General features: G+C 43.8%; 1 protein-coding gene across 3 annotated transcripts in view; it reads right to left on the bottom strand.

Moving 5' to 3' along the window:
* The window catches only part of VWA8 (von Willebrand factor A domain containing 8), a 383,619-nt gene that overhangs the window by 348,230 nt on the left and 18,387 nt on the right, over window positions 1-17,002 (bottom strand). For all 3 annotated transcript variants that reach the window (XR_008888496.1, XM_056555457.1, XM_056555456.1), the window contains exon 3: window positions 6,925-7,002. Coding sequence is in view for 2 of the 3 variants with exons in the window: in XM_056555457.1 (XP_056411432.1) it covers window positions 6,925-7,002 (78 nt within the window). In the remaining variant the exon portion in view is untranslated. The remainder of the gene's footprint in view (window positions 1-6,924; window positions 7,003-17,002) is intronic.

Genomic DNA, 17,002 nt, shown 5'->3' with positions numbered 1-17,002 from the left:
CCCTGCCCTAGTAGAATGAGCTTTGAGTAAAAGGTCTGTCCATGAGCTGATAACACTTCACGACTACCAATGTACTTCATATGAAGATTGTGAGATTACTGGCAAAGCAATAAGAAATGAAGACTTGATACTAGAATAGAAGTTGATCATGCTTCAGAAATTGCTTTGTTCTCTCTAGACACAGCAGAAAACACCTTCTTAAATCAATTAAAAGAAAGCGCCCTTCAGTTCCTATCATAGTAAAATCAAGTCGTCCAACATATTCAAATTGTCGAGCTGTGCATTTAGAAAAACCTGCCAAGGGGCATTTTCAGTGTTTGATCCCAAGTTGTTGAATGCCTTTTAATGAGGGGATATTTCTGTAACCTGATCAGTGAACAAAGATCATTGTTTGTTCATTTTTTTACCATTATTACATGCAGAAAAAAAGGAGAAATAGTCCCATTGGTAATATGGCTTCTGTCCACTATGAAAGCACCACCTAAACACTGTCCCCAGACCTCTATAGGGACATAGAAACATTTTACAAAATCTAACATAGGTGTATTTCCAGGAATTGTCATGTGATCTGCTGAAAAATTCTCTACACTCCATGTCAGGAGTATAGTGGAAATCCCAGCATGCATGCATGGCCACAAGCAATGCTCATCACATCCCTGAACAGGCACATGAAGCCCCACCTCTTGGTGCCTAAAAGTAGGTTAGTAACATGTTAAGGATTGCCTGTTTTAAATCCTGACCTGTGCACTGACCATCCTGCTGGAATAAATTATCACTGAGAAAAGAAAGAAGACTGGTGCAAAAAAACATGGACATCCCTCACCTATCAGGATCTACCTGCATATGTCTTGAGGCACAGGAAACAACAGGTGAAGGTAACTTGAAGTGATTTTTAAGTCGTTTGCTGTCCTGAAGAAGACGGAAAATCCTTCTGGTAGTTCATTCGTGGAGATGTACATTTATACACTGACTTCTTTATGTGAACTTGTTACTGGTCACTTAAAATAGTACAAGGCTCTCTTCTAACAGGTCATGCTATAAATGGATACATGCTGCATTGCTGCATGATCACAAAAACAAAAAATAAATAGTAACCAAACCAAAAATGCCCTCAAATATGGCATAGTATATTATTAGAAATTTCCATTATGGTGTTATGGGAGTCAAGTAGCTGTCATGGATATGAGTGTCTGACGATTTTTAGTTATATTAGTGACCTGTGGCAGACAATTAACTCTATAATTTGTCCCAGCCTTATTTTTAGAAGCACATAGAGAGATACTGGTTTACAAGGCATTTGCACTGCAGAAACATGAACTAAAGCAAAATAAGAGAAAAAGTTCTTGTGAAAGCCACAATAAGTTTAGAAAGAAATCCATCATCAGTACTTGTCACTGAAAAAACCCATTGACATGTGCTAGTGACATAATTTTGATCGGTGGGAGTCTGGGTGTTAAAGGGGTACTATGCCCCTAGACATCTTATCCCCTATCCAAAGGATAGGGGATAAGATGTCAGATCACCGTGGTCCCACTGCTGGGGACCCCCGGGATCCCCGCTGCGGCACCCCGCTATCATTACAGCACAGAGCGAGTTCGCTCTGTGCGTAATGACGGGCGATACAGGGGATGGAGCAGAGTGACGTCATGGCTCCGCCCCTCATGACATCACGGCCCATCCCCTTAATGCAAGTCTATGGCAGGGGGCGTGACGACCACCACGCCTCCTTCCATAGACTTGTATTGAAAGGGGCAGGCCATGATGTCACGGGGGCGGGGCCGTGACGTAACGATGCTCCGGCCCCTGTATTGCCCGTCATTACGTGCAGAGCGAACTCGCTCCATGCTGTAATGATAGCAGGGTGCCGCAGGATCCCGGAGCTCCCCAGCAGCGGGACCGTTGCGATCTGACATCTTATCCCCTATCCTTTGGATAAGGGATAAGATGTCTAGGGGCGGAGTACCCCTTTAAGATCTCCACCAATCAGCTGGAAGACATGTCCTGTGACATTTCAAACGTTTTGATTGGCGAGGGCCTAAGTGTTGAAACCTCCGCTGATCAGGAGAACAAGCCGGGAGCAGTACACGCTGCTGCACAATCCTCTCCCTGTGTAACGCCACACGGGTGTGGACTCACTGTGCCACAAATGGCAGCTGACCAGACAGGCAGAATGGGGCAAACCTGACACTAGAAATAGCGCCATACGCAGAAATGCTGATAATGGTGTTTAATTACAAGGTGCATACAAAGTCCAATAGACAGGCAACGGATCAGAAAAAGCATACAGATCAGGTAGAGACCTAGCAATGCAGACAGACAAAAGGAGAATGCACAATCTTGCTGAGGCCCAGAACATCAGGTGTGGCTTCATTATATAGGTGGTGCCTGGCAGGAATTGGCTGGGAAACTTATAAGGGAGTGCACACTAGACCTATAAGTCTCAGCCAGTACTCGTGCACAGTCCCTAGAGGACAGAGGGCAAATGCAGTACTGGCAGAAACAGAGCAGGAAGTCCAGGAAATACAACATGAACATGGTACCCAGAATGCAGAGAAGGAAAATGGAAGTCCAGCTCTCAAGCGTAGTAGGTTTATGTTGAAACTTGAGCTTTAATAAATCCAATTAAAACATGGTGTAAATTCAAAAGTGATAGGTGCATAAAAACATACACGCTGACGCTTTCGGGCTTAAGGCAAGACCTTAGTCATGGCAATAAATCATAAGACAGTGCTGTCTATTTTAGGACAGTTCCTAAAATGGACAGGGATGTCAGCAGACAGCATTGTGCTTGTGATTCAGCAGAGAGCACTGTGTTCCAAAAAAGAAAAAAAAGAATTTCCTCTGTAATATTCAGCAGCTAATAAGTACTGGAAAGATTAAGATGTTTTATAGAAGTAATTTATAAATCTTACAATGTGGGTTTGGAGAGGCTCTCGTCAATCAAATAACCATACGACCTGGGCTACCCAATTATATCACCTATACCCAAGGTGATGAATTAGTTAAATGTAAAAGGAGAAGGTAAATTGGGGCTCAAGGTCTTGAACAAATGGCCATAGAATATAGTTTGATAAAAAACGGTTTATTATATATGTAAAAAACTAGTGGAGATAGGTGTACCACAGGGCCCTTGTGATAGCACCACTCCAACAAGTATAACAATAAAATGGTATAGTAAATAATATAAAAATGTGACCACTATAGGAAGGTATATAAATTCCTCTAAATGATGTGCTCGTTTTTTTCTCGATTGGCGCAATACTATAAAAATAGCAACTTAATGGCTGTAACCCGTAGCAACCATATGCGAGACTGTCAGCCGGCAATAGTAATTTTTAATAAGTTCCTTCAGTCCTTAATCAACGATACATATGAAAAAATGGATATAAAAAATGGATATAGAAAATGCTTGCCAGCATAAATTTTTCGTTTCAACACATACTTTAAGTTCAAGTCTCTCGCGCAGTCAATTTGTGACAAGTTGTACAGATTTAACCTGCTGCAGCAAACAAAGTCTATGATGTTTGTCAACTATGCAAGAGATACTGGCAGTTATGACAGGTAATTTTGTATCTAACCACTCCCGGGTATGTTCGGTTGCGATCACCTCTGCGATCCCTTCTAAGATGCAGTCCTCGCAGTGTATTGTATACGCATCAGTGGCGGCGGATGCCGGGGCGCGGACCTGCAGCGACTGCAAGTGGCGTCAAGACAGCGGTCTCACAGCTCCCACGCCCGGACAGCAGAAGGTGGCGGTGATCGCCAGATGGTGAATCCCCAGATGGTGAATCCGCAGCACCGCCAACAGCAGGTAAGTGGCAATGCTGGTAGCGTCCTCGTGGTAGCGAGGCGCGCGTAGAGATAGTGGGTTGATTGACAGGTATCTCCGCTACTCTCTGGTTGCTTTAGAGATGGAATGAAGCTATATCGATTCCATATGAAAATGGTCTCAGTGGTCACAGGGGGACGCTGGATGCGTTTCAGGACTGTCTCAGTCCTTTCTTCAGCAGCTATGTATATCAAATATAGGTACTAAGTGTCGGAATATATACCTATAGCTCCTCCTCTACCGTTCTATGACGTCAGATCCAGAGTAAACATTATAGTATTTAGTAGATTTATCAATGAAATTTGTCAATGACATGGTTAGAGACTATACAGCTTCAGTTACAGACAATAAGATTGGTGTGTATATATATATATATATATATATATATATATATATATATATATATACATAAATCAAGAGTGTCAGATGATATTATGTTTTTTCTTTGGAATATAGAAAATAATGAAATATAAAAAATATAAAAAACATAAAATTATATAAATTATATAAATTGTGGTTGTGATATTGGCCTCCGTCGTGCGTCCCCGCTGCTCCAGGCCTCCGTCGTGCTTCCCCGGCGTCATTGCTATGCGCTGAACGGCGCGGCGCATGACGTCAGAGCGCCGCGCCGTGCATAGCAACGACGCTGGGGACGCACGACGGAGGCCTGGAGCAGCGCGGACCGGACTCAGGTAATTATGCCACCGGGAATGGGGGGAGGCAACGGGGCAGCGGCGCCGGCAATGGGTGCCGCTGCCCCTTCTCTCCCCCTGGCTGTCGGCGCCGGCACCGATAGTCAGGGGGACAGAACGGGCAGCGGCGCCGATAACCAGGGGGTGAAAAGGGCCGACAGCAGCGCTCTAGACCCCAGGAAAGGCAGGGGGAGAGAAGCGGGCAGCGACGGCCTCTCTCTCCCTGCCTTTCCTGGGGGTATATCGGGGTATACACGCGCACACACGCACCCTCATTTTATCATGGATATTTGGGTAAAAAACTTTTTTTACCCAAATATCCTTGGTAAAATGAGGGTGCGTGTTATAGGCCAGTGCGTGGTATACCCTGATAAATACGGTAGATCTATTTTGCGGTATTGGGTATTATACGGAATAATTAATTTGGCATTGTCTGTACTTGTGGAAGTGACCGATATTGGGGTCTTGGGCTGAAAAAACATAGATCGGTCAAGTTGTCGGACTTTCTCAAGGGATTGCTTTAGATGTTCAGACGGATATAATTTGTCTACAAATTGTGTTAAGGCTTCGGCTTCTAGTTCAAATTGATCATTATTGGTACAATTACGTTTGAGTCTACGATATTGACTAGTTGGCACATTGGTCAGCCATTGTGGTAGATGACAACTAGTGTGGAGAATGAACCCATTTTTAGCCACCGGTTTATGGAATGTGCTACAAATTAATTTGTCAATATTAGTGGTTATTAGTAGATCTAAAAATTCCACAGAAACAGTGCTAATGTTGGGGGTAAATTTCAGATTTAGATTATTGTCATTAAGTGAATTGATGAAGGTCTCTAGGTTTGCTTTATTCCCTCGCCAAATGAAAAAAATGTCATCTATGTAACGATGCCATGACACCAGGTCCGCCCCCAGCTGTGGATTGATGGTATCAGCTTCCCAACTTGCCATAAACAAGTTGGCATAGCTGGGGGCAAACCTGGTGCCCATGGCAGTCCCATTTGTCTGTACATAGTAATCTGATTCGAATAAAAAATAATTATGTGACAGTATAAAAAATATTGCATCAAGAATGAACTGAATTTGTTCTGGCTGTAAGTCAGGTTTAGTGCTCAGAATGGATTGAATGGCCGTTATTCCCTGTTTGTGATTGATAACTGTGTAAAGTGAGCTAACATCAAGTGTCCCCAAGATCCATGATTGTTCCCATCTGATATTTTCAATGATTTGCACAATCTGAGTGGTATCTCGTATATAAGATTGTGTTTGTTTAACATAGGGCTGAAGAAATTGGTCAATATATTGGGACAAATGTGCTGTAATTGACCCTATTCCCGATACTATCGGGCGGCCTGGAGGTTTATTGGGATCTTTGTGGATCTTGGGGATAATTTATAAATCTGTTTAACTATCTGGCACCAGTTGATTTAAAAAAAAAAAGTTTTCCACCCGGGTACCCCTTTACGCCAGTACATGTCCGGGCCCGTCTGAAGTTTGCTAGAGAGCATTTGGATGATCCAGAAGAGGATTGGGAGAATGTCATATGGTCAGATGAAAAAACTCAACTCGTCGTGTTTGGAGGAGAAAGAATGCTGAGTTGCATACACCAAAGAACACCTTACCTACTGTGAGCAATGGGGGTGATGAAAACATCATGCTTTGGGGCTGTTTTTCAGCAAGGAAGACTGATCCATGTAAAGAAAAGAATGAAAGGGGCCATGTATCGTGAGATTTTGAGTGAAAATCTCCTTCCATCAGCAAGAGCACTGAAGATGAAATGTGGCTGGGTCTTTCAGCATGACAATGATCCCAAACACACCACCCAGGCAGTGAAGTAGTGGCTTCTTAAGAAGCATTTCCAGGTCCTGGCCAGTCTCCAGTTCTCAACCCCATAGGAAACATTTGGAGGGAGTTGAAAGTCTGTGTTGCTCAGCGACAGCCCCAAAACATCACTGCTCTAGAGGAGATCTGCATGGAGGAATGGGCCACAATACCAGCAGCAGTGTGTGAAAATGTTTGACCTCTGTCATTGCCAACAAAGGGTATGTAACAAAGTAGTGAGATTAACTTTTGTTATTGACCAAATACTTATTCACCACCATAATTTGCAAATAAATTGTTTAAAAATCAGACAATGTGATTTGATGGATTTTTCTTTTCCCATTGTATCTTTCATAGTTTAGGTATACCTATGATGAAAGTTACAGGCCTCTCATATCTTTTTAAGTGGGAGAACTTGTATAATTGGTGGCTGACTAAATACTCCCCTCCCCCCCCCCCCCTATCTCTAATTCTTGTAATAATTATGTATTTACATTAGTGGAACACTTAAATCTAATAGCATGATCGACAAAACTAATTTATGCAAAAAGGCTTCTGAATTATAGAAATTATGACTTACTATAACTCTGGGGTACCAATTCAGGGTTTCTTGGTGTTTTTACTTTATAGGATACATCTCCAATGTTAACTGTGTCATCTGTAATGTAAGAACAAAATATTAATTACTTTACAAAATTAATATACAATAATCAAAAGCTTTTTTTTGTTTTACTATGCAGCAGTGTTAGCGACAATAAACTGCATTTCACAATTTACTGTATATAATATGTTACATAATATATTTGAACTATTAGACAGTCTTTTTAACTACATGGAAAGCTGATCTTTTGTCACTTCTGTCATTTGATAAACATGGCACCTATTTTTGTTGGTAAATACGTATCAGATCCCCTAGCAGACAAAGCAAATGTGAGGAATATGAAGCACTAAGCAGTGAAGTGAACAGGACACTGCTGTTTTACATGGAGAAAAGGATCATTGCCTGATAACTGAAATAAATAAGATGATTTACATGGATATTGATAGTTTATTCATATAAATAGACAGTATTGTGCTACTTATTTGCAAGCATGTAAACTTAATTTTAGTAAATGTGTTAGAATTGGCTTTACAACTATTATTCTTCACTATCAAGTTCTATTGACGTGAGAGTTAAAACTGATGAATATGCATAAGAGGGGCATACAGTAGGGAAGCTCGTCAAGCTGGCTCCTGCCTCCATTGCGCACAGAACTTAAAGGAAAACTGTCAGATATTTTCTACCGCACTATCCACAGTACTGGTGGATAGTGCGGGAGATGCTGATTAAAACAAGCCCTACCATACTCTGATCCACCCGTCTGTTCGCCCGCAATTGTAGTTTTATTCTATGTGTATATCTTGCTGTAACTGGCAAGGGCGGGGCTTCTGCACTGACGTCAGCGCCGCTTATGAATATTCATCCCCCCTCCCCCCAGTTAGGAGAGGTGAAGAGAGGGAGAATTGGAGGGAGAGGGAATGAATATTCATAAGCGGCGCTGACGTCAGTGCAAAATAAATAAAATCCGCCTGACTGTTCGCCTGCAGAATAAAACTACAATTGTAGGCGAACAGCCAGGCGGATCCGGGTAAGGTATCTCCCGCACTATCCACCAGTACTGTGGATAGTGCGGGAGAAAATATCTGACAGTTTTCCTTTAATTAGCTATCTAGCAACAGGGACCAAATCTTGAAAATGGCAGGACAAATTTAAAGTGGTACTCCGCTGGAAAACTTTTTTTTTTTTTTAAATTAACTGGTGCCAGAAAGTTAAACAGATTTGTAAATGACTTCTATTAAAACATCTTAATCCTTCCAGTATTGCTGCTGAATACAACAGAGGAAATTATTTTCTTGTGGAACAGAGTGCTCGCTCCTGACATATATGTCCATTTAAGAACTGTTCAGAGTAGGAGAAAATCCCCATAGCAAATATCTGCTGCTCTGGACAGTTCCTAAAATGGACAGAGATGCAAGCAGAGAGTACTGTGCTTGTCATGTCAGCAGAGAGCTCTGTGTTCCAAAAAAAAAAGAATTTCCTCTGTAGTATTCAGCAGCTAAGTACTGGAAGGATTAAGATTTTTTAATAGAAGTAATTTACAATTCAGTTTAACTTTCTGGCACCAGTTCATAAAAAAAAAAAAAAAAAAAGTTTTTCAATGGAGTACCCCTTTAACCCCTTAATGACCAAGTGGTTTTCTGTTTTTGCATTTTTGTTTTTTCCTCCTTAGCTTTTAAAAATCATAACCCTTTCAATTTTGAACCTACAAATCCATATTAGGGCTTATTTTTTGCACCACCAATTCTACTTTGTAAAGACAATAGTCATTTTACCCAAAAATCTACGGCGAAACGGAAAAAAAAATCATTGTGCGACAAAATTGAAGAAAGAACACCATTTTGTAAATTTTGGGGGCTTCTGTTTCTACACCGTACATTTTTTGGTAAAAATGACACCTTATCTTTATTCTGTAGGTCCATACGGTTAAAATGATACCCTACTTATATAGGTTGGATTTTGTCATACTTTTGGAAAAAATCATAACTACATGCAGGAAAATTAATACATTTAAAATTGTCATCTTTCCTCTGACACATACAGAACTCTCCACTTGAACTCTCAAGAAATGTCTACTGACTGATGCCTTGAGCGTGTGCCCTTACATATGATGTCAGTCTGTCCGATGTTGGGGTTCTCACCAGTGCAACGTGCTGAAAGGTTAGTCCTCTTTATTTTCTCTCTCTCTCTCTCTCTGCCTGTGTTTTTCTGTCTCCTTCCAATTCCTCCTGTCTTCCTTCCGGTCTACCTGGGAGCCTTCTCCCTTTCTCATTTATTATTGCTCTTCTCTTTTTTTTGTAGGAACACTTGTGCCAGACTAGGTGCTGATATTTTATTGTCTGCCATGTATGCCTAAGTGTTTATTGTTGTCATGTTGGAGTCCTACAAGACTAGTGTTACTGCTCCTAATATCACTTGTTTGCCATACTGCCTGTCTATTTCTTTTGGGCGCATGTGCACCACATATTTTGGCCCCTTGCACATTTACTACTTTGTATGTTTAAAATCTTTAATAAACTTTACTATTGAAAAAAAAAATTGTCCTCTTTTGACCCCTTTAACTTGTATTTTTCTGTGTACAGGGTGGTATGAGGGCTAATTTTTTTCGCCGTGATCTGAAGTTTTAAAGGTACCATTTTTGTTTTGATCAGACTTTTTGATTGCATTTTATTCCTTTTTTTATGGTATGAAAAGTGACCAAAAATATGCAATTTTAGATTTGGAATTTTTTGCGCGTATGCTATTGACCATGTGGTTTAATTTACGATATATTTTTATAGTTCGGACATTTAAGCATGCGGCGATATCATATATGTTTATTTTTATTATGTTTATATATTTTTTATATGGAATTTGGGAAAAGGGGGGAGATTTAAACTTTTAATAAGGAAGGGGTTAATGTGTGTGTGTTTTTAAACTTTTTTAAAACTTTTTCTTTTTACACTTTTAGTCCCCTTAGAGGACTTTTAGGAGGAATCATTAGATTCCTCATACAGATCACTATGGTTGAATAGAACCATAGTGATCTGTGTGCTCTGCGCTCGAATGATAAAGCCTGGTCCTGCCAGGCTGTATCATTCAGAGAGCCGGAGCCAACACAGGAGCATAGGTAAGCCCTCAGGCTACCTCGGCATTGGATCTCCCCCCCCCCCCGCAATCGTGCTGCGGGGGGGGGGGGCGATCCACCCCACTGGACCACCAGGGACTCAATACAGGCACCTTTAGATGCCGCTGTCAACTTTGACAGCGGCGATCTAAAGGGTTAATAGCCACCCACGGCGATCGCCGCATGTCTGCTATTAACGCCGGCCCCTAGCTGCAGGAAGGAGCTGTGGGCCGGCCGTTATGATGCGGGCTCGAGTCAGGAGCCCGCGTCATACCCGGTTAAGGGCCATTGGACGTGTATACACGTCCATGGTCCTTAAGAGGTTAAGGACCAATCCAATTTTCACTGTAGGACCAGAGCGTTTTTTTGCACATCTGACCACTTTCATTTTCAGCATTAATAACTCTGGGATGCTTTTACCTTTCATTCTGATTCTGAGAATGTTTTTTCGTGACATATTCTACTTTATGTTAGTGGTAAAATTGTCGATACTTGCATCATTTCTTGGTGGAATGAAAAAAATAGAAAATTTTGCATTTTTCTAACTTTGAAGCTCTCTGCTTGTAAGGAAAATGGACATTCCAAATAAATAATATTTTGATTCACAAATACAATATGTCTACGTTATGTTTGCATCATAAAGTTGACATGTTTTTACTTTTGGAAGACATCAGAGGGCTTCAAAGTTCAGCAGCAATTTTCCAATTTTTCAAAAAATTTTCAAAATCGGGATTTTTCATGGACCAGTTCAGGTTTGAAGTGGATTTGAAGGGTTTTTTCTATTAGAAATACCCCACAAATGACCCCATTATAAAAACTGCACTCCTCAAACTATTCAAAATGACATTCAGTAAGTGTGTTAACCCTTTAGGTGTTTCACAGGAATAGCAGCAAAATGAATAGCAGCAAAATTCAAAATCTTCATTTTTTACACTCGCATGTTCTTGTAGATCCAGTTTTTGAATTTTTACAAGGGGTAAAAGGAAAAAAATCCCCTCAAAATTTGTAACCCAATTTCTCTTGAGTAAGCACATACCTCATATGTGTATGTAAAGTGTTCGGCGGGCGCAGTAGAGAGCTCAGAAGGGAAGGAGCGACAATGGGATTTTGGATAGTGAGCTTTTCTGAAATGGTTTTTGGGGGGCATGTCACATTTAGGAAGCCCCTATGGTGCCAGAACAGCAGAAAACCCCACATGACATACTATTTTGGAAACTACACCCCTCAAGGCACGTAAGGGGTCCAGTGAGCCTTAACACCCCACAGGTGTTTGACGACTTTTCGTTAAAGTCGGATGTGTAAATGAAAGAAAAAAAAATTCGCTAAAGTTTTTTCCAAAATTTACCATTTTTATAAAGGGTAATGGGAGAAAATGCCCCCCAAAATTTGTAACCCCATCTCTTCTGAGTATGGAAATACCCCATGTGTGCGAACTACAATGCTCAGAAGAGAAGGAGTCACATTTGCTGAAATGGTTTTTGGGGGGCATGTCACATTTAGGAAGCCCCTATGGTGCAAGAATAGCAAAAAACAACAAGGCATACCATTTTGGCAACTACACCCCTCAAGGAACATAACAAGAGGTCCAGTGAGCCTTAACACCCCACAGTTATTTCATGACTTTTTTGTTAAAGTTGGATGTGTAAATGAATGCTGCTTTTTCCCCAAATTTTACATTTTTGCAAGGGGTAATAGGAGAAATTACCCCCAAAATTTCTAACCCCATTTCATCTGAGTATGGAAATACCCCATGTGTGGACGTCAAGTGCTTTACTGGCGCACTACAATGCTCAGAAGAGAAGGAGCGCCATTGAGCTTATGGGAGAGAGAATTTGTTTGTAATGGAAGTCGGGGGCCATGTGCGTTTACAAAGCCCCCGTGGTGCCAGAACAGTGGACCCCCCCACATGAGACCCTATTTTGGAAACTAGACCCCTCACAGAATTTAATAAGGGGTGCAGTGAGCATTAACACCCCACTGGCATTTGACAGATCTTTTTCATTTTCACGGACCACTGTTCCAAAAATCTGTCTGACACCTGTGGGGCGTAAATGCTCACTGCACCACTTATTTCATTACGTGAGGGGTGTAGTTTCTAAAATGGGGTCATATGTGAGGGGGGGGGGGGGGGGGTTCACTGTTCTGGCACCACGGTGGGCTTTGTAAACACACATGGCCTTCCATTCCTGACAAATTTTCTCTTCAAAAGCCCAATGGCGCTCCTTCTCTTCTGAGCATTTTAGTTTGCCAGCAGAACACTTTCCATCCACATATGGGGTATGTTCTTACTCAGAAGAAATGGGGTTACACATTTTGGGAGGCTTTTTTCCTATTTTCCCTTGTGAAAATGAAAAATTTAGGGTAACAACAGCATTTTAGTGAAAAAAACATTTTTTTTCTCAATTTCCCATCCAACTTTAACGAAAATTCGTCGAACACCTATACCCAGCTCACTATACCCCTTGTTACGTTCCGTGAGGGGTGTAGTTTCCAAAATGGGGTCACATGTGGGTATTTATTTTTTTGCGTTTGTCAGAACCGCTGTAAAATCAGCCACCCCTGTGCAAATCACCTATTTAGGCCTCAAATGTACATGGTGCGCTGTCACTCCTGAGCCTTGTTGTGTGCCCGCAGAGCATTTTACGTCCACATATGGGGTATTTCCGTACTCAGGAGAAATTGCATTACAAATTTCTGGGGTCTTTTTTTTTGCTTTTACCGCTTGTGAAAATAAATAGTATGGGGCAACACCAGCATGTTCGTGTAAAAAATTACATTTTTTTACACTAACTGGCTGGTGTAGCCCCCAACTTTTCCTTTTCATAAGGGGTAAAAGGAGAAAAAGACCCCCAAAATTTGTAGTGCAATATCTCCTGAGTACGGAGATACCCCATGTATGGCCCTAAACTGTTTCCTTGAAATACGACAGGGCTCTGAAGTGAGAGAGCGCCATGCGCATTTGAGGACTAAATTCATGCATAGAGGTGGACATAGGGGTATTCTATGCCAGTGATTCCCAAACAGGGTGCCTCCAGCTGTTGCTAAATTAACACAATTGCCTGGACAGTCAGTGGCTGTCCGGAAATGCTGGGAGTTGTTGTTTTGCAACAGCTAGAGGCTCCGTTTTGGAAACACTGCCGTACAATACGTTTTTAATTTTTATTGGGGGGGATGGGGGGGGGGACGACGACGACAGTGTAAGGGGTTGTATATGTAGTATTTTACCCTTTATTATGTGTTCGTGTAGTTTAGTGTAGTGTTTTTAGGGTACATTCGCACTGGCGGGTTACGATGAGATTTGCCGCAGCCCAAACTTGAAGCAGAAAACTCACTGTAAACTCGCCTGTGTGAATGTACCCTGTACATACACATGGGGGGGGGGGGGGGGGGGGGCAAACCTCCAGCTGTTTCAAAACTACAACTACGAGCATGTACAGACAGACCGTGCATGCTCAGAGTTGTACTTTTGCAACAACTGGATGCACACTGGTTGGAAAACCTTCAGTTAGGTTCTGTTACCTAACTCAGTATTTTCCAACCAGTGTGCCTCCAGCTGTTGCAAAACTACAACTCCCAGCATGTACTGATCGCAGCAACAGCTGGAGCTATGCAACTACAACTCCCAGCATGCCGAGACAGCTGTTTGTTTTTTGGCCATGCTGGGATTTGCAGTTTTGCAACATCTGGAGGGCTACAGTTTAGAGAACACTGCACAGCGATCTCCAAACTGTATCCCTCCAGCTGTTGCAAAACTACAAATCCCAGCATGCCCACACAGCAAACAGCTGTCTGGGCATGCCGGGAGTTGTAGTTTTGCAACATCTGGAGGGCTACAGTTTAGAGACCACTGTATAGTGATTTCAGACTGTAGCCCTCCAGATGTTGCTAGGCAACTCACCGGCTTCCGTACGATCCAGGGAGCCGAATCGCCGTCCTCTTTTTCCGCCGATCGCCGCATGCTGATGGGTAAGTGGACTTCGGCAACGGTCCCTGTCAGTTTCCCCGTTCTACCCCACCTATTGTGGGTGGGCAGAACGAGGAGACCAAAAGTCACCGACATGGGGGGGGCTGATGACCCCCCCTGGGCATTTGCGCAGGGTGCCTGCTGATCGATATCAGCAGTCACCACGGGTCCCAATGTGGTTAAGCAAGTAATAACTTTTTTTTCTTTTTTTACTCCAGTTCACCCGCACTATAACTCAGTGTATTGAGTTCAGTGCTGTTGAACAGCTTGTCAGTTTCCCTTCAACAGAGAGGAACCTGTACTGGTTATTAATCATATCTCATATACCGTCCTTATATCTCATCCTCATATCCCGTCCTCAGGTGGGGCTGAGCGGTGATGAAGAGATTGTAGGCCGAAAATAGAAGTGGAAGTGGGCATGTCTTGCAAGCTGAACCATTGCACAAAAAGGGTAGAAAAAAAGGGGTGTGGCTTTGCGAGATGGGTTGTGGAGATGGGTTGTGGCCAGACTGACGCACTCACCAGGAGATGCAGCGCAGAGCTTGAGGTAAGGTACTCGAAGTCCTATATACTTGCATGTGACTTAAGACAAAAAACCCATCCTTCACATAAGGGGGTAGGTTAGGGTTAATTTAACTATCATATATTTTTATTTGACATAAAAGTAACATGTGTACTAAGTTTCATCAAAATATCTCGAGCCATTTGGAAGTTATGCTGGATCATACATTTCCCATAGACTTGCATGGGACAAAAACTCCAACCCTGGCAAATGGGGGCTGGGTAAGGGTTAATTTATCTATCATATGTTTGTAGTGATGCTCAAACATACACACACATTTATCAATGTTTGTGTGCAGGGCCGCCATCAGGGGGGTACAGCCGGTACCCCAGTAAGGGGCCCAGGCATCCAGGGGGTCCCGGGGACCTAGGGCTGCTACATACTGGGATCGGTGCTGGCACAGTCCCTGCATGTGTATAACCGAACCATTCACCTGAGGACCCCATCGCATGCCCTGCGACTGAGCCAGCAGGTGAAGGGGGAGGGAGAACCCACAGATTCGGGACACCTGTCCCAAATCCCTAAGAATCCACAGACAACACTGAGTGTGCCTTTAAGACGCACACAGTATTGAGCGTGGCGGCTGACGTGACAGGAAGGAGCCTCAGGTTCCGTCCTGTCACTCCAGCCCGGGCTTCCTGTGCGGCAGCGGCTCTGCAGAGGCTGTCCGCACAGGAAGCAGAGAGAGAAGTGGAGCTGCAGGAGCAGCGGGGGAACGAGGCAGAGGTGAGTGGTGTATTTTGTATTTCCATGCAGCTGTGTAAAGGTGCCATGTCAGGGGGCTTAATTATGTGAAGGGGCCTTGATGTCAGTGGCAATATTATGTGAAGGGGCCATGTCAGGGGGCTTGATTATGTGTGGGGCCATGTCAGGGGGCTTTATTATGTGAAGGGGCCATGTCAGGGGGCATTATTATGTGAAGGGGCCATGTCAGGTGGCATTATTATGTGAAGGGGCCATGTCAGGGGGCTTTATTATGTGTGGGGTCATGTCAGGAGGCTTTATTATGTGAAGGGGCCGTGTCAGGGGGCATTATTATGTGAAGGGGCCATGTCAGGGGGCATTATTATATGAAGGGGCCATGTCAGGGGCATTATTATGTGTGGGGCCATGTCAGGGGGCTTTGTTATGTAAAGGGGCCATGTCAGGGGGCATTATTATGTGAAGGGGCCATGTCGGGGGCATTATTATGTGAAGGGGCCATGTCAGGGGGCATAATTATGTGAAGGGGCCATGTCAGGGGGCATTATTATGTGAGGGACCATGTCAGGGGGCATTATTATGTGAAGGGGCCATGTCAGGGGGCATTATTATGTGAAGGGGCCATGTCAGGGGGCATTATTATGTGAAGGGGCCATGTCAGGGGGCATTATTATGTGAAGGGGCCATGTCAGGGGGCATTATTATGTGAAGGGGCCATGTCAGGGGGCATTATTATGTCAAGGGGCCATGTCAGGGGGCATTATTATGTGAAGGGGCCATGTCAGGGGGCATTATTATGTTGAGGGACCATGTCAGGGGGAATTATTATGTGAGGGGCCATGTCAGGGGCCATTATTATGTGAAGGGGCCGTGTCAGGGGGCATTATTATGTGAAGGGGCCATATCAGGGGGCATTATTATGTGAAGGGGCCATGTCAGGGGGCATTATTATGTGAGGGGGCCATGTCAGGGGGCATTATTATGTGAGGGGGCCATGTCAGGGGGCATTATTATGTGAGGGACCATGTCAGGGGGCATTATTATGTGTGGGGCCATGTCAGGGGCATTATAATGTATGGGGGAAATGTAAGGGGGCTTTACAGTGTATGGGGAAATGTAAGGGGGCATTATTATGTGTGGGGCCATGTCAGGGGCATTATAATGTATGGGGGAAATGTAAGGGGGCATTATAATGTATGGGAGAAATGTAAGTGGGCATTATAATGCAGGGATGTGGAATTTCTATCGCCCGACGCCCGGGACTAGCAGTTTTGGGCGCCGGGCAGGTGAATTTGTCCGGCCCTTAGCCCGGCTTCGGGCAAGCAGGGCCGGACCTGACAAGTGCGGCGGATCTGCAGTCTGTATGGAGCGGGCTGCCGACTCCTGCCCGCTCCATACTCTGCCGCCTCCGACAATAAAAAACGGTATCCTCGGAAGCAGAGCAGGGGATATGAGAAGCTGTGTACAGTATTTGTCTTCTCTCCCCTGCTCTGCAGACGTGCGGGGGGAGATGAGGGGTGTGTGGCTTATTTCTCCCCGTGCAGACCTGCGTCTTCTGCCTTCACTCCCCCCAGCTGTAGCTTCGGAGAGATGAGGGGAGGAGGCGCGTCTGCACGGGGAGATGCATGCGGCGCTCACACGGGAGTATGGAGCGGGCTCGGGATTCCTGCCCGCTCCATTCTCTGCAGCCCCCGGCCGGGGGCCGCCGCTAATAGCCAGAATGCGG

Source organism: Hyla sarda, chromosome 2 (genome assembly GCF_029499605.1).
Source record: "Hyla sarda isolate aHylSar1 chromosome 2, aHylSar1.hap1, whole genome shotgun sequence".
NCBI classification, from domain to species: Eukaryota; Metazoa; Chordata; class Amphibia; order Anura; family Hylidae; genus Hyla; species Hyla sarda.
The sequence above is the reverse complement of the archived record's forward strand: the minus strand, read 5'-3'. Positions and strand labels throughout refer to the sequence as shown.